The 26044-nt window shown below is 43.7% G+C and overlaps 1 protein-coding gene across 1 annotated transcript in view; it reads right to left on the minus strand.

The window, feature by feature from the left end:
• The window catches only part of LOC129843555 (unconventional myosin-Id-like), a 118856-nt gene that overhangs the window by 64048 nt on the left and 28764 nt on the right, over positions 1 to 26044 (minus strand). Inside the window, exons 2-11 of the mRNA XM_055912304.1 lie at positions 25290 to 25498; positions 24669 to 24762; positions 15807 to 15972; positions 15642 to 15695; positions 14967 to 15062; positions 14179 to 14295; positions 12556 to 12759; positions 12047 to 12192; positions 11696 to 11810; positions 11344 to 11514 (exon numbers count right to left, since the gene is read on the minus strand). Coding sequence (XP_055768279.1) covers positions 11344 to 11514; positions 11696 to 11810; positions 12047 to 12192; positions 12556 to 12759; positions 14179 to 14295; positions 14967 to 15062; positions 15642 to 15695; positions 15807 to 15972; positions 24669 to 24762; positions 25290 to 25498 — 1372 coding nt within the window. The remainder of the gene's footprint in view (positions 1 to 11343; positions 11515 to 11695; positions 11811 to 12046; positions 12193 to 12555; positions 12760 to 14178; positions 14296 to 14966; positions 15063 to 15641; positions 15696 to 15806; positions 15973 to 24668; positions 24763 to 25289; positions 25499 to 26044) is intronic.

Consider the following 26044-nt stretch of genomic DNA (forward strand, 5'->3'; position numbering starts at 1 on the left):
CGGTTTCACGCCCACTGCACTCGCTGCAGCTGTCATGGTATTTACTCTCTCACTACATAACCTCTCTAGACTGCAGATGATTACTTTATAAAAACAGAAAAAGACATACACTGACTACCCTAAAGATTAGGAACACCTTCCCAATATTGAGTAGCAATGCCATTTTGCCCTCAGAACAGCCTCAATTCGTCAGGAAATGTACTCTATAAGATGTCACAAGTGTTCCACAGAGATGCTGGCCCATGTTGACTCCAATGCTTCCCACGGTTGTGTCAAGTTGGCTGGATGTCCTTTGGGTGGTGGACCATTCTCGATACACACGGGAAACTGTTGAGCGTGAAAAACCCAGCAGCGTTGCGGTTCTTGACACAAGCCGGTGCAACCTCTGAATGGCACACGTACACAATACATGTCTCAATTGTCTCAAGGCTTAAAAATCCATTTTTAACCTGTCTCATTCTCTGATTGAAGTGGATTTAACAGGTGACATCAATAAGGGATCATAGCTTTCACCTGGATTCACCTGGTCAGTCTGTGTCATGGAAAGAGCAGGTGTTCATAATGTTTTGGACACTCAGTGGATAAACTAGGCACCCACTTCTAGGACTAGTTCAAACGTGATATCAAGAGTATGATGCATTGAGAGGTAAAAAGACATTGCGTTTTGAACCGGAGAACTTGCGAAGCTTTCTCGCTGTCTCCCAGACGTGAATGAGAGCACTCTAGACATCCTTCCTTCCTGCCTCTCCAGTGCTTCTGTTGTAAACAAACTAGAGCCCATGAACAGCAGGACCATGCTATTAGCATCACATGGTGTATGCTAGGGTAATCACTTATCGACGGCCTGCCGCTGCCTCTGCATGCATGCACGCACACACACACACACACACACACACACACACACACACACACACACACACACACACACACACACACACACACACACACACACACACACACACACACACACACACACACACACACACAGCATCCTATGCTGCATCTGAACAGAGACGGCAAAGAGCAGGATCAGAAGGTGGATAGAAGAGAAAGGGGGGGGGGGGTGAGGGAGAGGAGGGAGAGGAGGGAGAGGTAGTGTGTGTGTCAAATAAAATAGGATTTGTCACATGCTTCGTAAACAACAGGTGTAGACGAACAGTGAAATGCTTACTTACGGCCCTTCCCAACAATGCAGAGAGAAACATACAAAAATAATAAATACACAATTGGTAACGATAACTTGGCTATATACACGGGGTACCAGTACTGAGTCAATGTGGTAATTGAGGTAAAAGTGACTAGGCAACATAATAGATAATGAGCAGTAGCAGCAACGTATGTGATGAGTCAAAATAGTTAGCACAAAAGGGAGTCAAATGCAGATAGTCGGGGTAGCTATTTGTTTAACTATTTAGCCATCTTATGGCAGAAGCTGTTCAGGGTCCTGTTGGTTCTAGACTTCGGCAAGCGGCATCGGGTACCGCTTGCCGTGCGGTAGCTGAGAGAACAGTCTATGACGTGGGTGGTTTGAGACTGACAATTTTTAGGCCCTCAGACACCGGCAGTTGCCATACCAAGCGGTGATGCAGCCAGTGAAGATGCTCTCAATGGTGCAGCTGTAGAACTTTTTGAGGATCTGAGAGCCATGACAAATCTTTTCATCCTCATGATAGGGGAAGAGGTGTTGTCGTGCGACCATGTTAATACCTTAGTGATGTTGAAAAGTAGCCCCTAAAAATAATGAATTCCTAGCATATATATAAAGACATGGTATTTCAGGGGTACGACCTCACAAAGTGCACAAGAGAAGGCGGAGAGCAAATTGGGAGATGCGAAATTTGGGTATCAACTAGTCTGGCTGACACCTAACTTGAAGCCCTCGTTACTTCAGAGTCCTGAAAGGCTATTTTGACGTTGTCGGCACGACGTGTTCATAATCAAGGGGCGGGGCCTTTTTACTGATTGGGTCTCCTCTGTGTCTTTCTCACTTATACACCCACATGGACAGCCACACACAGCCCCCAGAGTGCCGCCCCCTTCCAATACAACTGTTGGAATATCAACCCCCTTCTTGGCGAATACTGCACTAACAACAGACTCCTGTCCAGACCAGCGTGTCAGAGCTGTCCCTCGCTGTGTACCACATCAGCCAAGCTGAGTATCGACATCACCAAGTACAAGGAGAAGCAGGGAAGAGTTTCCCAAAACTTTATATAGCTAGAACAACTGCAGTACGTTTAAAACGTCTTCAAAGTTCTATTATACAGTTGTCAGTAAGTAACCACTCCTGTCACACCACAAAGAGGAAGTAACCACTCCTGTCACACCACAAAGAGGAAGTAACCACTCCTCGCACACCACAAAGAGGAAGTAACCACTCCTGGCACACCACAAAGAGGACGTAACCACTCCTGGCACACCCCAAAGAGGAAGTAAGCACTCCTCGCACACCACAAAGAGGAAGTAACCACTCCTCGCACACCACACAGAGGAAGTAACCACTCCTGGCACACCACACAGAGGAAGTAACCACTCCTGGCACACCACACAGGAAGTAACCACTCCTGGCACACCACAAAGAGGAAGTAACCACTCCTGGCACACCACAAAGAGGAAGTAACCACTCCTCGCACACCACAAAGAGGAAGTAACCACTCCTCGCACACCACAAAGAGGAAGTAACCACTCCTGGCACACCACAAAGAGGAAGTAACCACTCCTGGCACACCACACAGAGGAAGTAACCACTCCTGGCACACCACACAGAGGAAGTAACCACTCCTGGCACACCACAAAGAGGAAGTAACCACTCCTGGCACACCACAAAGAGGGATGCCGTGATCACACTACAGAGGCAAAAAACCATCCACCTAAACGTCCTGGCCGATCATAGTCCCATTATATCAATTACATCCAGTAGTTTTATCTAAGCGAGAGGTCTGTGTTAACTTCTTTGTGATAGGAAGCAGCATTTTCACTTTTGGATGAATTGCGTGCCCATAGTGAACTGCCTCCTACGCTGTCCCATATGCTAATATATGCATAGTATTATTGTTATTGGATATAAAACTCTGAAGTTTCTAAAACTGTTTGAATGATGTCTGTGAGTATAACAGAACTCATATGGCAGGCAAAAACCTGAGAAAAAATCCAAACAGGAAGTGAGAATTCTGGTCGATGTTCAACTCATCGCCTATTCATTTCCCTGTAAGATATGGATCTGTTTGCACTTCCTACACCTTCCAATAGATGTCAACAGTCTGTAGAACGTGGAATGAAGCCTCTACTGTGATGTTGAGCCGGATGGGTGGTGTTTCCGTCATTGGTCTGGCAGAATGCCAGTTCCTGGTCACGCGCGTTCCAAACGATATCGTCTTGCTTTCCATAACTTCTAGAGACACAAAGGAATTCTCCGGTTGGAACGTTATTGGATAGTTATGATAACAACATCCTGAAGATTGATTCTCTACTTAGTTTGACCAGTTTATTCGACCTGTTATATAATTTTTCTACGTTTTCGTCCGAGTTCGCCTGCATCTGCGCGAGCGGTTGGACATGTGCACTAAACATGCTAGCAAAAGTAGCTACTTAGCCATAAGTAATGGACATTATCGAACAAAACGACAATTTATTGTGCAACGAGGATTCCTGGGAGTGCATTCTGATGAAGATCAAAGGTAAGGGAATATTTATGATGTAATTTCGTATTTCTGTTGACTCCAACAGGGCGGAAAAATGTTGTTATATCTGAGCACCGTCTCAGATTATTGCATGGTGTGCTTTTTCCGTAAAGTTTTTTTGAAATCTGACACAGCGGTTGCATTAAGAACAAGTGTATCTTTAATTCTATGTAAAACATGTATCTTTCATAAAAGTTTATGATGAGTATTTCTGTTATTTGACGTGGCTCTCTGCAATTTCTCTGGATATTTTGGAGATATTTCTGAACATGGCGCCAATGTAAACCGAAATTTGTGGATATAAATATGCACATTATCGAACAAAACATAAATGTATTGTGTAACATGATGTTCTATGGGTGTCATCTGATGAAGACCATCAAAGGTTAGTGATTCATTTTATCTCTATTTCTGCTTTTTGTGACTACTATCTTTGGCTGAGAAAATGGCTGTGTTTTTCTGTGGCTATGTACTGAGCTAACATAATCGTTTGGTGTGCTTTCGCCGTAAATCCTTTTTGAAATCAGACATGTTGGCTGGATTCACAAAATGTGTAGCTTTAATTTGGTGTCTTTCATGTGTGATTTCATGAAAGATTGATTTTTATAGTAATATATTTGAATTTGGCGTGCTACATTTTTCTGTCTTTTGGCCAAGTGGGATGCTACCGTGCCATATATCCCAGAGAAGTTAACAACCCAGCTCTAACCACCCCTTGATTCATACATAAACAGCCCTGACAAGACTGAAAACCAATAACAGGGATATTTAAAAAGGGATATTTTCATTAGACAACATAACAAGTCTCTAGGTCTGGAAGAGCTTTAAAAGCCAAAATGCGCCTGAAGACTCCGCCACTGATCAAGACGCTTCTTCGTTTCCACTTTCTCTCTGATCTGGAGTGTGAGGTCTTTGCCAAGGGGTGTAACAGTGTGTGTGTGTGTCAGAATGTTTACGGGGTGACAGTCAGCCAGGAGAACAGAGAGAAGCTTGGTGTCTAGCAGCTCTAGGTCTTCTTCATAAAAAAATAGGGTGACAACATTAGTGCTGACAGACAGTGCAGATCTTATAACAGTCTAATCCACTATTATAGCACTGCTTCTCTCGCTCTCTCCCTCTTTCTTACACCCACCCTCTCACATCCCTCACTCCCTCACTCAATAGCCTTTCTCACCCCCCTCTCTCTCCTCCATCTCTGACAAGCTCTCTGTCTCCCTCAACTTTATACACATCCCGCTGTCACACATCCCCCACTGCCTGTCACACATCCCCACACTCCCTCTGTCACACATCCCCCCACTCCCTCTGTCACACATCCCCCCACTCCCTCTGTCACACATCCCCCCACTCCCTCTGTCACACATCCCCCCCCACTCCCTCTGTCACACATCCCCCCCCACTCCCTCTGTCACACATCCCCCCCCACTCCCTCTGTCACACATCCCCCCCACTCCCTCTGTCACACATCCCCCCCCACTCCCTCTGTCACACATCCCCCCCCACTCCCTCTGTCACACATCCCCCCCCACTCCCTCTGTCACACATCCCCCCCCACTCCCTCTGTCACACATCCCCCCACTCCCTCTGTCACACATCCCCCCCACTCCCTCTGTCACACATCCCCCCCACTCCCTCTGTCACACATCCCCCCCACTCCCTCTGTCACACATCCCCCCCACTCCCTCTGTCACACATCCCCCCCACTCCCTCTGTCACACATCCCCCCCACTCCCTCTGTCACACATCCCCCCCACTCCCTCTGTCACACATCCCCCCCACTCCCTCTGTCACACATCCCCCCCACTCCCTCTGTCACACATCCCCCCCACTCCCTCTGTCACACATCCCCCCCACTCCCTCTGTCACACATCCCCCCCACTCCCTGTCACACATCCCCCCCACTCCCTGTCACACATCCCCCCCACTCCCTGTCACACATCCCCCCCACTCCCTCTGTCACACATCCCCCCCACTCCCTCTGTCACACATCCCCCCCACTCCCTCTGTCACACATCCCCCCCACTCCCTCTGTCACACATCCCCCCCACTCCCTCTGTCACACATCCCCCCCACTCCCTCTGTCACACATCCCCCCCACTCCCTCTGTCACACATCCCCCCCCACTCCCTCTGTCACACATCCCCCCCACTCCCTCTGTCACACATCCCCCCCACTCCCTCTGTCACACATCCCCCCCACTCCCTCTGTCACACATCCCCCCACTCCCTCTGTCACACATCCCCCCCACTCCCTCTGTCACACATCCCCCCCACTCCCTCTGTCACACATCCCCCCCACTCCCTCTGTCACACATCCCCCCCACTCCCTCTGTCACACATCACAATTCTCACACTCACTTGAGAAGATCTACAACAAAAACTGCAATGTTAAAAAACTGCCCGAGGTCTTTCAAGTCTGCAGAGTCTGTGCCCACTGAACCTGGCAGCCGTGAACATGTCTAAAGTTTTCGAGCAGAGCTGCTTGTAGAGTATGGGATGTGAAGCGTGAAACTAAAAATGTATCCCTCCAATGCACCAGGGATGAGCCTTAGAGCATTTTCACGTATGCTTTTGCAATAAATACCACTTTTAAAAGTAGCCTTAGAGTTTTTTCCCCCCTCCTGATAACAATGAGTCAAGCATTTTTACTATATCTACCCAGATCGTGGCTGATAGCATAACTACTCTACGGAAAAAGACATCCACATGCACACAATCATGTAACATTCTTAATTACCTTTCTCTCCCATTCACTCACTCTGCTTTTTAAGAAATTGTTTAATGTATGTAGTTCTGTCCTTGAGCTGTTCTTGTCTATTGATGTTCTGTATTATGTCATGTTTCCTGTTTTGTGTGGAACCCAGGAAGAGTAGCTGCTGCTTTTGCAACAGCTAATGGGGATCCTAATAAAATACCAAATCTTCTCCACTGGAGTCTATGGGGACAGTGTACACTAGCACACACCAAATAAAACAAAATCTTATTTGTCACATGCGCCGAATACAACAGGTGCAGACCTAACAGTGAAATGCTTACTTATAAGCCCCTAACCAACAATGCAGTTTAAAAAATACGAATAAGAAATAAGTCATTAAAGAGCAGCAGTAAAATAACAATAGCGAGACTATATACAGGGGGTACCGGTACAGAGTCAATGTGCGGGGGCACCGGTTAGTCAAGGTAATTGAGGTAATATCTACAGTTGAAGTCGGAAGTTTACATACACCTTAGCCAAATACAATTAAACTCAGTTTTTCACAATTCCTGACATTTAATGCTAGTACAAATTCCCTGTCTTAGGTCAGTTAGGATCACCTCTTTATTTTAAGAATGTGAAATGTCAGAATAATAGTAGAGAATTATTTCAGTTTTAATTTCTTTTATCACATTCTCAGTGGGTCAGAAGTTTACATACATTCAATTAGTATTTGGTAGCATTGTCTTTAAATTGTTTAACTTGGGTCAAACGTTTCGGGTAGCCTTCCACAACCTTCCCACAATAAGTTGGGGGAATTTTGTCCCATTCCTCCTGATAGAGCTGGTGTAACTGACTCAGGTTTGTAGCTTTGTATGCGTCTCTGTGTGTGGAGTAAAGGTGGTCTAGAGTTGTTTTCCGCTCTGGTTGCACATTTAATACACTGATAGAAATTTAGGAGCGGAACCCGGTGTGGTCGTTCTGCTGCAATAGCCTATCCGTTACAAGGATCGACGAGTTGTGCGTTCCGAGATGCCGTTCTGCACCATTATTTCTCTTTTTGTGGCCCGCCTGTTAGCTTGCACGATTCTTGCCATTCTACTTCGACCTCTTTCATCAATGAGCTGTTTTCACCCACAGGACTGCCGCCGGCTGGATGTTTTTTTGTCTGTCGCACCATTCTCTGTAAACCCTAGCCTAGACACTGTGATGCACGAAAAGCCCAGGAGGGCAGCCGATTCTGAGATACTGGATCCGGTGCCCTTTGCATTGACCATCATACCACGCTTAAGTCACTTGTTTTGCCCGTTCTAATGTTCAATCGAACAGTAACTGAATGCCTAGATGCCTGTCTGCTTTATATAGCAAGCCACAGCCACGTGACTCACTGTCTGAAGGAGCAATCAATCTTCATGAACAGGGTGGGTGTACCTACTAAACTGGCTGTTGAGTGTATGTATCTCTATTATGCGTGAGAATACTTTGGAACAGATTTCCAGCTGATTTGCTGATGTATTTACAGTCTTTTATGTCAAACAAGAAAACTTTGTGGGGCAAATAAAATCAACTGGCTGCCAATTGGGGAACCCTCCCATAGAGAAACAGCTAAGGTGTTGACACATAACACAGTCTAGGAAGTTGAGGGTAAAACACCCTGGTTGTTAGTGATAGGTCCTTTATCTTCTCCTTGTGCCTCCCCTCCTCTCCATCTGTTCCTCTTGTTATGATTCTGTCTTCTCCCTCCCTCCCTCCCTCCCTCCCTCCCTCCCTCCCTCCCTCCCTCCCTCCCTCCCTCCCTCCCTCCCTCCCTCCCTCCCTCCCTCCCTCCCATTCTCTTCTCCCTCCCTCCCATTCTCTTCTCCCTCCCTCCCATTCTCTTCTCCCTCCCTCCCTCCCTCCCTCCAACACCCATGCCAGCGCAGCAAGACACCAACTCCATTGACTCCCATTGGCTGCCAGTGACATCACTGGGGGCAGAGTGTTGAGTCAGATAGAGAAACGAGTGCTGGGCTGACGCTTGTCTCCCTCTTGTGGTCCACTGAGTGAAATACTACCCTGTAAAAGGCAGCCTTCTGAGCCACTGGGGAACAGATGTGCAGGTCAATTAGTTTATCTTAGTCTGGTGGTGTACAATGACTTTAATGCCAATTAGACCTTAAACAGGATTTGATGGAGCTGATAATTGAAACGTACCAAATTATACTGTATAGGTCTCGTCTTATGTTTTAAAATACTACTCCTCCTCTGTTCCTCTGGTGATGTAGAGGTTAGCCCCCAGAAGCTGTAGCCCCCAGTACCACACCTATTCCCCAGAAGCTCTAATTTGTTGACTTCTGTAACCGTAAAAGCCTTGGTTTCATGCATGTTAAAATCAGAAGCCTCCTCCCTAAGTTTGTTTTATTCACTGCTTTAGCACACTCCGCAAACCCTGATGTCCTAGCCGTGTCTGAATCCTGGCTTAGGAAGACCACAAAAAATGCAGAAATGTCCACCCCCAACTACAACATTTTCCGTCAAGATAGAACTGCCAAAGGGGGCGGAGATGCAATCTACTGCAGAGATAGCCTGCAGAGTTCTGTCATGCTATCCAGGTCTGTGCCCAAACAGTTCAAGCTTCTACTTTTAAAAATCCACCTTTCCAGAAATAAGTCTCTCACTGTTGCCGCTTGTTATAGACCCCCCTCAGCCCCCAGCTGTGCCCTGGACACCATATGTTAATTGATTGCCCCCATTTATCTTCAGAGTTCATACAGTTAGGTGACCTAAACTGGGATATGCTTAACACACCAGCCGTCCTTCAATCTAAGCTAGATGCCCTCAATCTCACACATTATCAAGGAACCTACCTAGCCTGTTCAACTTCTTTTCGTATCGCCTGAGATCCCTAAAGATTGGAAAGCTGCCGCGGTCATCCCCCTCTTCAAAGGGGGAGACATTCTAGACCCAAACTGTGACAGACCTATATCTATCCTGCCCTGCCTTTCTAAAGTCTTCGAAAGCCAAGTTAACAAACAGATCACCGACCATTTCGAATCCCACCGTACCTTCTCCGCTATGCAATCTGGTTTCCGAGCTGGCCATGGGCCATCATAACCGCTATCGATAAAAGACAGTACTGTGCAGCCGTATTCGTCGAGCTGGCCAAGGCTTTCAACTCTGTCAATCACCGCATTCTTATCGGCAGACTCAATAGCCTTGGCTTCTCAAATGACTGCCTCGCCTGGTTCACCAACTACATCTCTGATAGAGTTCAGTGTGTCAAATCGGAGGGCCTGTTGTCCGGACCTCTGGCAGTCTCTATGGGGTGCCACAGGGTTCAATTCTCAGGCCGACTCTTTTCTCTGTATATATCAATGATGTCGCTCTTGCTGCGGGTGATTCTCTGATTTACCTCTACGCCGACGACACCATTCTGTATACATCTGACCCTTCTTTAGGCACTGTGTTAACAAACCTCCAGATGAGCTTCAATGCCATACAACACTCCTTCCGTGGCTTCCAACTAATCTTAAATGCTAGTAAAACTAAATGCATGCTCTTCAACCGATCGCTGCCCACACCCGCTCGCCTAGCATCACTACTCTGGACGGTTCTGACTTATGTGGACAACTACAAATACCTAGGTCTCTGGTTAGACTGTAAACTCTCTTTCCAGATTCACATTAAGCATCTCCAATCTAAAATTAAATCTAGAATCGGCTTCCTATTTAGCAACAAAGCCTCCTTCACTCATGCTGCTAAACACACCCTCGTAAAACTGACCATCCTACCAATCCTTGACATTCGGCGATGTCATTTACAAATAGCCTCCAACACTCTCCTCAGCAAATTGGATGTAGTCTATCACAGTGCCAACAGTTTTGTCACCAAAGCCCCATATACTACCCACCACTGGGTAGTATATGGTCTCGTTGGCTGGCCCTCGCTTCATATTTGTCGCCAAACCCACTGGCTCTAGGTCATCTATAAGTCTTTGCTAGGTAAAGCCCCACCTTATCTCAGCTCACTGGTCACCATAGCAACACCCACCCGTAGCACGCGCGCCAGCAGGTATATTTCACTGGTCATCCCCAAAGCCAACACCTCCTTTGGCTGCCTTTCGTTCCAGTTCTCTGCTGCTGGAACTGGAACGAATTGCACAAAAAAAAAATCACTGAAGCTGGAGACTTATATCTCCCTCATTAACTTTAAGCATCAGCTGTCAGAGCCGCTTACCGATCACTGCACCTGTACACAGCCCATCTGTAAATAGCCTACCCAACTACCTCATCCATATTGTTGTTTATTTTTGCTTTTTTGCACCCCTGTATCTCTACTTGCACATCATCATCTGCACATCTATCACTCCAGTGTTAATGCTAAATTGTAATTATTTCACCACTATGGCCTATTTATTTCCTTACCACCCTAATCTTACTACATTTGCACACACTGTATATAGATTCTTCTATTGTGTTATTGACTGTACATTTGTTTATCCCATGTGTGTAACTCGGTGTTGTTGTTTTTGTCGCACTGCTTTGCTTTATCTTGGCTAGGTCGCAGTTGTAAATGAGAACTTGTTCTCAACTGGCCTACCTGGTTAAATAAAGGTGACATTTTTTATATATATATATATATATATATATATATATATATATATATATATATATATATATATATATATATATATATATATATATAAATAAAAAAATCACTGGACTTGGTTGTTGCATTGCTTTAGCATTACTTTATAATTGCCGAGAGCAAGCCTTTAAAATCACACATGTTTGGTAATCGCTAATGTTGTCCTAAATTTACCACTACGCCATGTGGAAAGAAGAAAGCCATTGGTGCATCAAGCCTAGTGTGATCATATCCATGTGTCCACATTGTTGGGGTGAATTCCACTTTCAATTCAGTCAATACTGGAAATTAATAAAAATGTAATTAATGAATTGCCAAAGATTTCCTATTGTTTCCAACGTACCTTGCGGCTGGTATAGTGGGCATGATTGCCCAGCTTGCTGTTGAGTCCCTGTAGGAAGACCTTGTCGGTGACTTTGCCCACGTTCATACAGGCCTCGTCCAGCACAGAGAAGATGCCCTTGTGTTGCAGCTCCACCAGGTCCACAATGATCTGGTTGTTGAAGAAGTCAATCTACGCCCAGGTACAGAGAGAAAACAGGGGATCAGTATATCATTACAACTAAAACCAGTACAGGGAGGAAGACGCTCCTAGTAGTCATATTCAATGGAAGGAGAATGACTTGAGGCAAAGTGACAATGCTGCCGTGGGTGATACAAGACATGAGTGGTGTGGAACCAAGATGCGGCCTTACATGTTTCCAGGGGATTCCCTCGCGCTGGTACTCTTCCTGTTCTTGCCTCAGCACCAGCTGAATGAAGAGCTGCTGCAGCTTCTCATTACAGTAGTTAATACAGAACTGCTCAAAGCTGACAGACAGACAGTTAAGGAGAGGGTGAGTGAATGACTGTGACCCTGGTTTGAATTGAACTAGACCATACATGTTTTATGCTGTGTTAATACAAATCAACTAAGTGTCATGACAGAGAGATAAAAAGCCAGTACATTTCATATTGATGTATAAGAAAAGAGACCAACTCAAGTAGACGTTCTATGCCGAAGTACATTCTATGTTGACGTATTTCTAGCAGACACGGCTCCTAACCTGTTGTTCTGAAAGATCTCAAAGCCATAGATGTCCAGCACGCCGATGACCGTGTTCTTCCCGTGGACTTTGGCGTCATAGTTTTTTACTTCGATGACATCATTGATCCTTCCCACGATCCAACAGAACATTCTTTCGTACATAGCCTGTTGGTCACAAGCCCCAATACCAAGGCAGACAACAGTAGACCAAAATCAATTGACAGAAAGCAGAGTGAAATGCATCCATAGTCAGCCTACCTACACTGGTTCCTCTTTTACGCAGAAGCATTCATAAGATGCTACACTGGTTACTTAAAAAAAATTGGGGGCCCTACCACGTCTAAATCAACATTGGGCACATTTCACAAACCCTTTTTGAGAGTTGGCATTATCGTTGAGAGTTGGCAATAGCTGCTGTTAACGAAGCGGCTAACGAAGTGTAGTGTGCTAGATAGCTACCTTAGCTAAGGGTCAGCATGTTGACAGTTAACTGTGCATCGGTTAATATAGTGTACTAGCATTAGCTACCTTAGCCAAGGCGTCCCGGCCGTAGCTGGCCTCCTGGGCCGTGTGCTGCTTGTCAATGACGTCACGGCCGGTGGCCACAGTACGGTAGAGCAGGGCCTTCTCAACATTCTCCTCCTTAGTGGCCAGCAGGTCCCCAATCACCGCCACCACCTTGGAGTTCTCAATCAGTGTTGTGTCACCGTCCACACCAAAGGTCAGGTTGCCCTGGGAGAGGTCACATGGAAGTAAATACAGGAAGCAAAGTGTAAACTAAAGGGACTATGTGGAGTAATAGCATTGGAGAAAAGGGGAGGAGAATAGCACAAACAAAGGGCTGGACTGTTTCCATTCAATGCCGTTTCATTCAAACCTGTTCCATTTTAAAGGGAGACTGATTACACAACAAGAAGTCACCCCACAGTAAATGATGATGACATATTGCTGAGTATACAGTGCCTGGCGAAAGTCTACACACCCTTAACACAGTCGTCACATTTTGCTGCCTTAAAAATACATCGAAAAAGGATAACATTCATTTATTTTCCTACAGATCTACACAACCTATTCGACATTCACAAAGTGAAAGACATTTAGAACATTTTCCAAATGAATACATAAAAAACACTTGGTGGACACTCCTTCGACAGCCACTACAGCTGTGAATGATGTTCAAATAATATTCTACCAACTTTACTCAACTCTTAGGGCAACATATGTTTTTCTTCAAATTTCTCAGTAATGCTCATTAAATTTGGTTGGGAATCATTGATGGACAGCAATATTCAAACCTCGCACCTGATTTTCAAGCAAATTTAGGTCAGGACTGAGACTAGACCACACAGGAACACTTAACACCTCTTGGAAAGCCATTCTGGTGTGTCTTTAGATAAAAATGTGTGTAATTGTCTCGCTGCAAAATAAACTACATCCCAAGGTTAGGTTTTCCTTTAACTAACAAACTCCCCAGTCCCTGCCGATGACAAGCATACCCATAACATGATGCTGCCACCACAATACAGAGGGTTTCCCTTCTGCGTTGTGTTGGATTTTACCGAAATCTGTAGTTTTTAATTTAGGCCAAAAATTGTGTAGTTGCGGAGTTGTCTTGCAGTATTATTTAACAGCCTTTTTGCAAATAGTCCAGTCGGAATGGTCTCTTTCCTGACTTAAATCTGCTTTAATAAATCTGAGACGAGGTTTGAATACTGCTGTCCATCAATGATTCCCAACCAAATGTTCTGAGCTTGAGAAATTTTTACAAAAACAATGGATATACAGCATGTTGTGCAAGGTTGGTAGAATCTTATTCAAAATGATTCACCGCTGTAATGTGTAATGTATTACCTGCTTCCACCAGGTAGTAACTCTTGGTTGTGGAGAAATACGCAAGCAATACATCCTCATCTTGTATTTCTTTGAAATGTGTAATATATTTTTAGAATGTGCAGTAGGTTGTATATATCGATAGGAAAACAGTCTAATGTAGTCCCTTTTTAGATGACATTTTAAAGCAGCAAAATGTGAAGACTGTACAAGGGGTGTGTAGATTTTCACTAGTGACCGCACATTTAACCCTGTTTCATTTGAACCTATGCTAACCCTGCTGGCAGGCCAATAGGGTTAGGAGTTAGTATGGGGTATTACCAGGTGCAGGATAGTGGCCAGGACCTTGTAAACCGTCTGGAGCTCATCTGCTGTGAAGCCGATCACCTTCATGGCATCTGCCACTGCTTTGAAATCACCACCATCGTCAATGGACGACTGTGACAGGGAGAGAGAAAGGAGGGAGATGGAGGAGTAGAACAATCAAACTACCAACAATTGGAAAGTATTTGTCCCCTCATTTCACACAAATCACATTTTGTCAGTTTTGAAGGAAAACTTCCAGCTAGTGTCGTGAATTTAGTCAAGATATTTACTTGGCATCTACTTTTGATCAGTCTGTAACACTGGCCAACTACACCACTTCCTCACTTTGGCAAGGACGAGTTCATTCCTAACATGTTTCCCCCTCCCAGCAGCCAAAGTCATACAGTAGGAATCACTAGACGACCACAAATGTCTTCAAGACAGAACACTGAGCGTCAGTCGGGGACTATTCCTATAAAAATGGGACCATGTACAAACCACTTCAGCAGTTTGGGCCCTAGCTCTGTTCTGTTCCATGACGTCACGTTGTTTGTTGCTATAAAATATTGTTTTCTTCCTGCTCGTTTAGCTTCAAGTGCAGAGACAGCAGAACGGACATGCCTGCTTTAATTAAACAATGTTTTAATAGCTGGGCTTGTGTATCTTTATTCCTGGGAAAATAAACAGTGTGACCAAATAAACACAGCATGATAGTGACAATCTCTGTCTAGAACTTGTTTTTGTGACCGTTTATACAAAATTAGGGTTCAAACTAGATATAGTTCTGTAGTGACCTACAGTACCTTGATGTGGCCTCCCACTTTGATGTAGTTGAAGGCTGTGGGGTCCTTCGAGACGTGGAGGGACCGCAAGAGAGACTCAGGACCTCCTTTAACCATCTGAAGAGAACGGAGAGAGAATGAGAGAGATAGAGACCGAGTCAGTAGTGACACATGCCAATGACTGTTCAGTATTTACAGTCTAAACCCTTTACATTTAGTGACTTACAGGAGTAATTAGGGTTAATTGCCTTGCTTAAGGGCACAGACAGATATTTCACCTAGTCGGCTCAGGGATTCGAACCAGCAACCTTTTGGTTACCGGCTCAATGCTTTTAACAGCTAAGCTACCTGCTGCCCCCTATTTAATTTGGATGTTGCTGTTAGTCATATGTGACTCAACAGTAAAATGGAGGAAAGGAAAATAATAATCTAGATAACGAGACCGGACCAATGGAGGGTGAAGTCCCTTGAGAATCGGGAGTTTATGGAGTGAGAAAGATGGAGGTTTATTAGTGGAGATAATGAGGTGAGAAGATGGATGTATATTTTCCACTGACAGCACGGGCTGTAACAGCTATGACATCACCATGCCTTTATGATTAACACAATCACAGACCCACGGCCTATCTGGTCTGTATACCAGCATATGGTGGCATCAGTCTGGCGTGTAACACACACGTAAACGCTCACACGCACCTGGTAGAATGAGTGGAAGCTTCTCTCCCCCTCCTGCTGGAAGATGACTCTGGACTGTAAGAGAAACAGATTTAGTTTAGTTGATTCAGAGAGAAATATAATTCATCTTTATCTATACAGATGATCTCATCGGGAATAAAACATGTATTTTCAAGCGCCCCCTACCTTCTCCAGCAGGTAGTTGTTGATGTGGCCCCCGATGGGATCTCCCTTGAAGTCGAAGTTGATGTCCATGTACTTGCCGAAGCGGCTGGAGTTGTCGTTGCGGTTGGTCTTGGCGTTGCCGAAGGCCTCCAGGACGCAGTTGGATTTCAGCAGCATGTTCTTCACCCTGGACAGAGAGGCGACACATGTTCTCAGTGATACTAACGGCTCGCCGGGCTCCTATCAACTGATACTAACCCACGGAGACAAACAATAAGGTGGCCTATGGCGGACGAAGTGGCTGAATATAGTGGTGTGAGGTAGATACACTCGAGTTAAGATTTAAAGGGATAGTACGAGATTCTGGTATTGTTCTACTTACTCCGAGTCAGATGAACTCGTGGATACCATTTCTCCGCGTGCAGTATGAAGGAAATTAAAGGTAGTTTCGCGAGCCATTGCTAACATGTGTTAGCGCAACGACTGGAAGTCTACAGGTACGCTGGCCAGAATCTTACACTATCCCTGTAAGTTCTCCATTTTACACCGATTAGGTAGAACAGTCATTACTCAGTCAGATCCTACAGTTGTCTGTTCCTTATGGGGCCCATCTGTGTTAGGACATGGTTATAGATGGTTGAAGTGTCTTATATCAACATGTTCAGGTGCAGTATATGTCAACTCTACTTAGCACACAGACTGCGTTGGCCCTGGTTGTTGGCACTGGTTATTTATGCTGTGTATTTATGCTGTGTAGTGCTGGGTCAGTCCACAGGCTCCTCACAACATACTCTGTGCTGGGGTGCACGCCTCCTCCCATGGCCCATACAAACACGAGCACCGCAGGTCACATATACCACCCGCTCTGGCTATCCCATTAGTCAGAGCTCCATACAGCCTGTAGCATTTCCTTAAAGGCAGGACAGAACTGGCAGAGTTGTGGGCTTATAAATTTGACTTGTAATCTCTGTCTTAAAATAACGCAAAACAACAGTTTTACTCCTTTAAAATGGCTACAGGGAAGATGTAGTCGGTCAAGGGCAATATATTCAGCACTAAAAGGCCATAAACAACCCTATTTCTGGGATTTTATTACAAGTGGTGTGTGTCAATCATGTGTGCGTCATAAGGAGGGTTATAAAGCATTTATACAGCTGAGCTTTGATCTTTGGGCCAATGTAGAAATGATAACAGGGGTAATAACTAGTAATGACCTGATAGGCAGGGGTGTAGTGCTGCTGGAGCACGGAGTGATGCTCCCTCACTTTTTTAAATTTGAGAATACACGGAGTCGGTAAAACAAATTCTGTAAAATTCATTCAGATATATTTGAAATAAAATGTATTTAATTACCACTGAAATTCCATGAAAAACGATAGAATGACAAACCAAATCAATATGTATAGCAGCCTAGAAGTAAATGGTGGTTTCCTCCCTGTCTTCTCTGGTGTTGTCGAGGACGATGAAGAACTGTAGGCTTCTTAATAATGCATTTAGGTTATAGTTTTTAACAACGGGTCAAACCAGCTGTAGCTAGCTACAAACTAAAATGAAAAAACAATTTGCCGTGAAGCGTTCATCCATGTATACGGGTAAGAGTCTAGCTAAATTTTCAGATATTATACTTTTCTTAAAAATATCCAATTGGTAGTTACAGTCTTGTCCCATCACTGCAACTCCTGTATGGACTCGGAAGAGGCGAAGGTCGAGAGCGATGCGTCCCCTGCCAAGCCTCACTGTTTCTTGACACACTGCTCGCTTCAACCCGGAAGCCAGCCGCACCAATGTGTCGGAGGAAACACTGTACAGCTGGCGACCGAAGTCAGCGTGCATATGCCTGGCCACCACAAGGAGTCGCTAGAGAGCGATGGGACAATGACATTCCGGCTGGCCAAACCCTCCCTTAACCCGGACATTGCTGGGCCAATTGTGCGCCGCCTCATGGGTCTCCCAGTCACGACACAGACCAGGATCGAACCAGGATCTGTAGTGACGCCTCAGACCGCTGCGCCACTCGGGAGGTGCATTTAGGTTATAGTTTGAGATGAGTTAATAAACCACACTAAAATATTGATTTTATGGCTGTTTTTAAAATGAATTTCCTGCAATTCTACGTAGGAATGATTTATGTTCACTACTTGGTCAATTGATTTGATAGCATGTTTAATCTATGCAAATAAATTATATGAATTGATAGTTCACCTCTGTTTTCTTTTATTCTGTAATAGGGTATATTAGGGTAGGCCGTCATTGTAAATAATAATTTGTTCTTAACTGACTTGCCTAGTTAAATAAAAGATTACATTTAGAAAAAAATATATAAAAAACAAAAACAAAAAATATTTGTAACCATGTGTTCAAGCTAATCAAATCAAAGTTGATTTATGATACAGTGTAGTGTAGGCTACAAAATACAATAAAATGCCTACTCGCAACTAAAGCTCTCCTCGCAAACAGTGCAATGATATTAAGCTAAATGTATTTTTTTATTTACATTAGGCTATAGCCTACAAATAGCTATACCACGTAGTCGTAGGGCTATTAGGCTATACTGCAAATTAATGTTGTTTGTTCCTGAACTGACCGAATGGCTAAGTTGGTTCAACTTGTTTATCATTGTGCGATCCTGGCGCTGTCCTTTCATCACCACGAAGGGCACTCCAATCGCTTAAAGTAACACTCATCAAGATATGTTGCCTACGGCTAATAGTCCTTCTCATCACTTAGGCCTAGTATTACTTTTACAAATAGAAGATTATCACTTCTCACAATGGTGCTCATTTAGTAAAGTTAGATTAAAGCTAAATCAATGTCTCGCAAGATCACATAATGATTCATTTGAAATTTACATGACAGAACTGAATATAATAGCATAGAATAGTAGGCCTATAATGTTACACCAAAAACACCAAATTAATATATATATATATATATATATATATATATATATATATATATTTTTTTTTTAAATGTTATCCCATTTTCTCCCCAATTTTCGTGGTATCCAATCGCTAGTAATTACTATCTTGTCTCATCGCTACAACTCCCGTACGGGCCCGGGAGAGACGAAGGTCGAAAGCCATGCGTCCTCCGAAGCACAACCCAACCAAGCCGCACTGCTTCTTAACACAGCGCGCCTCCAACCCGGAAGCACCAATGTGTCGGAGGAAACACCGTGTACCTGGCTCCCTTGGTTAGCGCGCACTGCGCCCGGCCCGCCACAGGAGTCGTGGAGCGCGATGAGACAAGGATATCCCTACCGGCCAAACCCTCCCTAACCCGGACGACGCTATGCCAATTGTGCGTCGCCCCACGGACCTCCCGGTCCCTGCCGGCTGCGACAGAGCCTGGGCGCGAACCCAGAGACTCTGGTGGCGCAGCTAGCACTTCGATGCAGTGCCCTAGACCACTGCGCCACCCGGGAGGCCCAAAACACCTAATTTCTAATGAGATTTTAGGATGGTTAGCTGAGGCTGACGAGTCTCCAAAAAATGATCATGCGCCAAATCTCAACAAAGCGCAATATGCTTTTATTGAAATAAAATGCAAGAAAAGGCTAATAGTTTGTTGACACCATCTGGTCTAATTAGCTCAAGAAACAGTCATCTAAATGCATATTCCCATGAAACTGATTAAGGTCAATCAAATTATTGGCATGCAGATGCAGTTTTGGATGTTTCACTGGAAAAAACGTTAAGAATTATCATTCACGATTGACAGTGATGATGGCATATTTTGAAATGAGGTATTACAAATGTTGCATTTCCTTGAGACAATATGTGTGGGCATAGGCAGACATTGCGATTTATTTTATTTTAAATGTAACCTTTATTTAACTAGGCAAGTCAGTTAAGAACAAATTCTTATTTTACAATGACGGCCACTGTTCAGTGGGTTAACTGCCTTGTTCAGGGGCAGAACGACAGATTTGGGGATTTGATCTAGTAACCTTTCTAGCAACCAATGCTCTAACCACTAGGCTACCTGCCACCTCAAATTGGAGGATGTATTGGAGGATGTATTTTATGCATAGGCCTGTTCTACAATGATATTTGATACGCTACATCTGTCGGTACAAACTTTGAGGAAATAATGATGTCATTAATAGCGCTACACCACTGCTGATAGGATATATAATACAGCATGTGTACTTTAGAAGATAAGGCCTATAAGGATTTATACAATGGGTGGGTCTAATCCTGGATGCTGATTGGTTAAATCTGCATTCCAGCCCGTGTCTACTCCACAAGTTACCACCAGCTAAAAGCTATGAGGTTAAAATGCCTATTTACTCTGTTCCATCTTCCTGCGCAATCCACTGTCTCATCAGCCCAGCCAGGCAATTTATAAACTTGATATCCATTATAAAAGCATCTAGACATTATCTCCCATTTCTTTTAGACTAGCAGCGGAGATTTACACAAACCTTGCCGCCTGTCTCTCCGACATCTGCAGCATTGTTTCCATATTGAAATTCGATCTCCAGCTGTCCCATAGTAACGAATGTGTCGGGAGTCGGGATGAGACAGACAGGCAGGGATCTTTTCTCAGCTGGCATAATTTTTAAGGATATATACAAATAAATGTCAACAGAAAACTGGTAAAACTAAACGAAATGCAGCTAGTTTGCAGTCTTTCCAGCTTCAGTTTGAAGTGATTGTGTTAGCTGTGTTGTTGGCTAGCTCCTCTGAACAACAGTGTCCTAACGAGAGAGCACATTTCCTATGCCAGGCGAAATCATGCATCATTAGCTTATTGTTATGGATGTATCCAAATAAATGTCACTAGAAAACAGGTTAAACAAACGCAAATGTAGCTAATTTGCTGTTATTCTGGCTGCACTGTTTGACCTGACTAAGTTAGCTGTAGTTGGCCAGCTAGCAAGCAAGGGATAAGAACGCCAGCCAGTATGGCAATGGAACATTAAGAATGAACGAATGGGTCGCATCCATAGATATAGAACAAAAATACTTAATGACTGGGTCGCGTCTCTGGCAGCGAAAGACCAGCCGGCTTGGGTAGCAACCTTAGATTTGTGTTGGGACTATATCTCTTGGAAGGATGAAAGTATGAATAAATTAATATAATGTTTTTTTATGAAAATGTGTCAAACATTATTTGAACATGTTTCTAACCCGTATAAAATGATAAAGCCCTGAAAGCTGGTGTTTGGAGGATATATTGACACGGTTTGCAGGCCCTCGACTTTGGTTAAAAGCCTGAGTAAAAGACTCGCTGGCACGAAAATAGGCATGAATGATCAGTTCCCGAAAAAATTGAACAACAGCGCAAAGTTCTGTACCCAATCTTCAAGGTGAATAGATTAAAAGGGAAACGTGTAGCTCTCGTAGTCGATAAACTGCATATTGATAGCCAAATGTTCCGAGACACAAAGACTACTCCATGGCTATTCTAAATATTACAAAGTTCCCATAGAAGAGTCGAATAATGGAAAGAAAGACCCAATACTAGCCATGGTAGGGATTGTAATAAAAATATATATATTTAGAAAAGCAATAAAATACAACAATTGTTAAAGAAGCAAACTACAACAACGCTATACCATTCTATATAGGGAATGTTGGAAAAATAATTAGTATTAGACTTTCCATGTATAGTATTTTATAAATTGATAAGACAGCATTAGAAGAAAGGATCATTAGCGAAAGAATACATCTTCAAATATAAGGAACTGGAACACAAAAGTACTCAATCAACATGGTAGAGTTAAAACACAGCAAACAGAGGACATAGAAGGCACAGTATGTGGGTATGTGCAGATGTATTGTGATGGAAGGTGGGGTGTGTGTTTTTGTGTTTGGAAAAGCGTGGAGTTAAGTGAGTGAAAAAGGAAAACTGTTGCATATCCCAGAGCCCATGTGTGTTTGTGAGCAGGGGTTGTGTGAGAGAGAGCTTTCAATTGTGTAGATATGGGATATACATTTTAAAATAAATGATAAATCTAGTTTATTTATTTATTGTCCTATCATAATCGAACGGTCCCCAATCCTATACCCTAGACACCCACCAGAGCGATCCATACACTAAGGAGAAGTCCTTATGTTTTATGGGCCTACTGTAAGTAGCCTATACGCAGCCAAATCAGAAAGATGAATGTCATCACAGACCTACTAAAGCAGCACCGCCCCGTCAAGATTCTGCGCCTGCCTGGCAGGGTTGGTCTACAAAGCCAAAGCCCCCTGAAGGGAGAGCATAACATACAAGAAAATTCTCAAAGCTGCTAATGAGAACCTTGACGACGTTGTACCTAACCAGTGGGGATTCCGGTAGGGAGCCCCCACCCAGGTAGTAGCAGTGCTGGAAACACTAGATGCAGTAACCCGTGGGAAAGGGGGCACCCTCAGACAATCAGAGAGGGGGCATATTATTGTGGCCCCAAAGTCTGACAAAGATGCTTGGGAAAATGGTCACAACGCGGGACCAGCATGTGTGTGTTTCAGGGGAAAGGGGTTTATCTGATCTCCATCACCAAGCAATGGTTTTATCAAATCTCCCCATTTTTGCCAGTTTTAACTCAAGTTCGCATGCGTTCTCAAACAGCTGCAACTTGTAAATCAAGTCCTTTCTTGAATTGGGCTCAGGGATGGAAAGACTTGAGCATCTGAGCTTATGGTTGTTTGTGGGAGTAAGGGGTTGAGTGTGAGTGTGTGTGTGTGTGTGTGTGTGTGTGTGTGTGTGTGTGTGTGTGTGTGTGTGTGTGTGTGTGTGTGTGTGTGTGTGTGTGTGTGTGTGTAACCCACATCTGTTGCTAGGGGGTAATGATGTTAGGATGAATAACAACAATTGTGTCTGCTAATCTACCATTGATATAGGAGTGGTTAAAACATGCTAATAACGGTCCTCAGAGAATATCCAAAAAGGCTTGGTATACAGTACCAGTCAAAAGTTTGGAATAATAGTGAAGACATCAAAACTATGAAATAACATATATGGAATCATGTAGTAATCAAAAAAGGGTTAAACAAATCCAAATATATTTTACATTTGAGACTCTTCAAAGTAGCCACCCTTTGCTTTGATGACAGCTGTGCACACTCTTGGCATTATCTCAACCAGCTTCATGAGGTAGTCACCTGGAATGCATTTCAATTAACATGTATGCTTTGTTAAAAGTTAATTTGTGGAATTTCTTTCCTTCTTAATGCATTTGAGCCAATCAGTTGTGTTGTGACAAGGTAGGTCAATATTATGTCAAGAACAGCTCAAATAAGCAAAGAGAAACAACAGTCCATCATTACTTTAAGATATGAAGGTCAGTCAATTTGGAAAATGTCAAGGAAAGTTTCTTCAAGTGCAGTCGCAAAAACCATCAAGCGCTATGATGAAACTGGCTTTCATGAGGAAACAGGAAACGAAGACCCAAAGTTACCTCTGCTGCAGAGGATAAGTTCATTAGAGTTAACTGCACCTCAGATTGCAGCCCAAATAAATGCTTCAGAGTTCAAGTAACAGATCCATCTCAACTGTTCAGAGGAATCTGCGTGAATCAGGCCTTCATGGTCGAATTGCTGCAAAGAAACCACTACTAAAGGACACAAATAAGAATAAGAGACTTGCTTGGACCAAGAAACACGAACAATGTACATTAGACCGGTGTAAATGTGTTGTTTGGTCTGATGAGTCCAAATTTGAGATTTTAGGTGTCAACCGCCATGTCTTTGTGAGATGCAGAGTAGGTGAACGGATGATCTCCGCATGTGTGGTTCCCACCGTGAAGCATGGAGGAGGAGGTGTGATGGTGTGCGGGTGCTTTGCTGGTGACACTGTCTGTGATTTATTTAGAATGCAAGGCACACTAAACCAGCATGGCTACCACAGCATTCTGCAGCGATACGCTATCCCTTTTGGTTTGCGCTTAGTGGGACTATCATTTATTTTTCAACAGAACAATGACCCAAAACACACCTCCAGGCTGTGTAAGAGCTATTTGAACAAGGAGTGATGGAGTGCTGCATCAGATGACCTGGTCTCCACAATCACCCGACCTCAACCCAAATGAGTTGGACCGCAGAGTGAAGGAAAAGCAGTCAACAAGTGCTCAGCATATGTGGGAACTCCTTCAAAACTGTTGGAAAAGCATTCCTCATTAAGCTGGCTGAGAGAATGTCAAGACTGTGCAAAGCTGTCATCAAGGCAAAGGGTGGCTACTTTGAAGAATAAAAAATAAAAAATATATCTTGACTTGTTTCATGTGTGTCATTTCATAGTTTTAATGTCTTCACTATTATTCTACAATGTATAAAGAAAATGGTGAAAATAAAGAAAAATCCTGGAATGAGTAGGAGTACAAACTTTTGACTGGTACTGTATAGGCCTTGATTCTTGAAGAATAGAACTTAGAAATGCCTCATGACCTTCAGTTGAACTGGAGTGTGACAGATTACTGATTACAATTTTGGACAGGTAACTAGTAACTGTAACTGATTACATTTAGAAAGTAACCTACCCAACCCTGGTTATAAGCAGTGCTGTAGCACGCACCCCTGTGAGGCGGTATTTTGTATACAATATTGAACATTCAGAAATAACCCGGTATACGGTGTGACGGTATATCGCCCAAGCTTACCTTCAACCAATACTAATCTTGCATGGCAAGCAACGCACTCTTACTCAAGACTGTGTCCCAAATCATCACATTCTCTACGGCGATAGAGAGCCATTTCTGCTCCATCTAGCAGAAACCCTCCCAGTGCATACCACGGGTGATATGGTGACAATTACCTCAACCTTTCGTTTATCATACTGTACTCCTGGGAACGCAAATCATTTCTGATTACTTCTGCATTCCCAGGTCATTTAGCATGGACATTCTGAGAACGTTAAAATGGAAACTTCTCACAGAAGAACGTCAGAATGTCTCACCTTTCCACCTCCGCTCTTTGCCCGGGGTTTGTGATAGCAGCAATGTATTGCATTATATATTTGCTGGCTTCAGTCTTCCCGGCGCCACTCTCCCCTGCAATGAAAAAAATAAACACAAAAATGTGTTAGAAAATGCCAGGGAATCCAATGAGAATGTCTAAAATGTAATCTCCATTAACACATGCTTCTTCAGGGTGAGTTTTGGGATTGATGCCTTTTGATACAGAATATTCCTCTCTTCACCACTGAGTGGCACTCTGTCAACCAAATAGTTTCACCGCGCTGTCACAGCTTGTGGCCACTTTCAATGTTTTCTTAGAAATAAGGTGAAGAATTGGTCCTGCTATTTTCAACTATATAGAGTCATATTGAGTTCCCCAAAAGTCTTTCCACTGAAATGACAAACTCACATTACTCCAGACAGAAAGTTGGCATCAAGGAAGACGTGATTTGACCTGAACCAGTGTTATGTACGTCTATTACTTCTTATAAGCATGTATGAGCCCTTATAATATCCGATTATGTTGGGTATTTCTATGCTGCAATTAATTCACGAGACAGATAAGAAATCATCAATCAAAACTGATTTGGTTGGCCGTTTTTGAGGGCTCCCCCCGTTACCTGAGATGACAATACAGGTGTCCTTGTTCCTCCTCTTCATGGCTTTGTAGGCTGCGTCTGCGATGGCGAAGAGATGTGGCGGTCGCTCGTACAGCTCCCGGCCCTTGTACTGCTCGATGGTGTCTCGGCCGTAGATGTTCATGGCACGGTAAGGGTTAACCGACACCACCACCTCGCCGATGTAGGTGTAGATACGACCCTTCTCAAACCTGCAGCCACATGAGACAACGAGCATGGTCAACTCCTCATCATGTCACCTGACAACGTACCGGTACCCCCCGGTATATAGCCTCACTATTGTTATTTTACTGCTGCTCTTTAATTAGTTGTTAATTTTTGTTAAAAAAAAAAATTATAGGTATTTTTCTTAAAAAACTGCATTGTTGGTTAAGGGTTTGTAAGTAAGCATTTCACTGTAAGGTGTACCTACACCTGTTGTATTGAGCGCACGTGACAAATAAACATTTGATTTGAACGTGTGATGCTACACTGCTGATTCATAAGATTATTGCAGGAAAAGAACAGTTTCACATTTTGGAGTAGAATGTGTAAACTTTTAAAAAGGCATATATTTAAAATATTTGTGGATAAAACATATCCACAAATGCTGGTCAGAAGTACAGGTATTCCAGTCAAATCTAACATTTTAGCACACACAAAAAAGAAGAAAAAAAACTCAAGACTATACGAGGTCATGTTTGGACAACCAAGCAATCTGCTCTCGCTCTCATCATAACCCTTGATTAGCTTTTATG

The sequence above is a fragment of the Salvelinus fontinalis genome, chromosome 1 (genome assembly GCF_029448725.1).
Source record: "Salvelinus fontinalis isolate EN_2023a chromosome 1, ASM2944872v1, whole genome shotgun sequence".
Lineage (NCBI taxonomy): Eukaryota > Metazoa > Chordata > Actinopteri > Salmoniformes > Salmonidae > Salvelinus > Salvelinus fontinalis.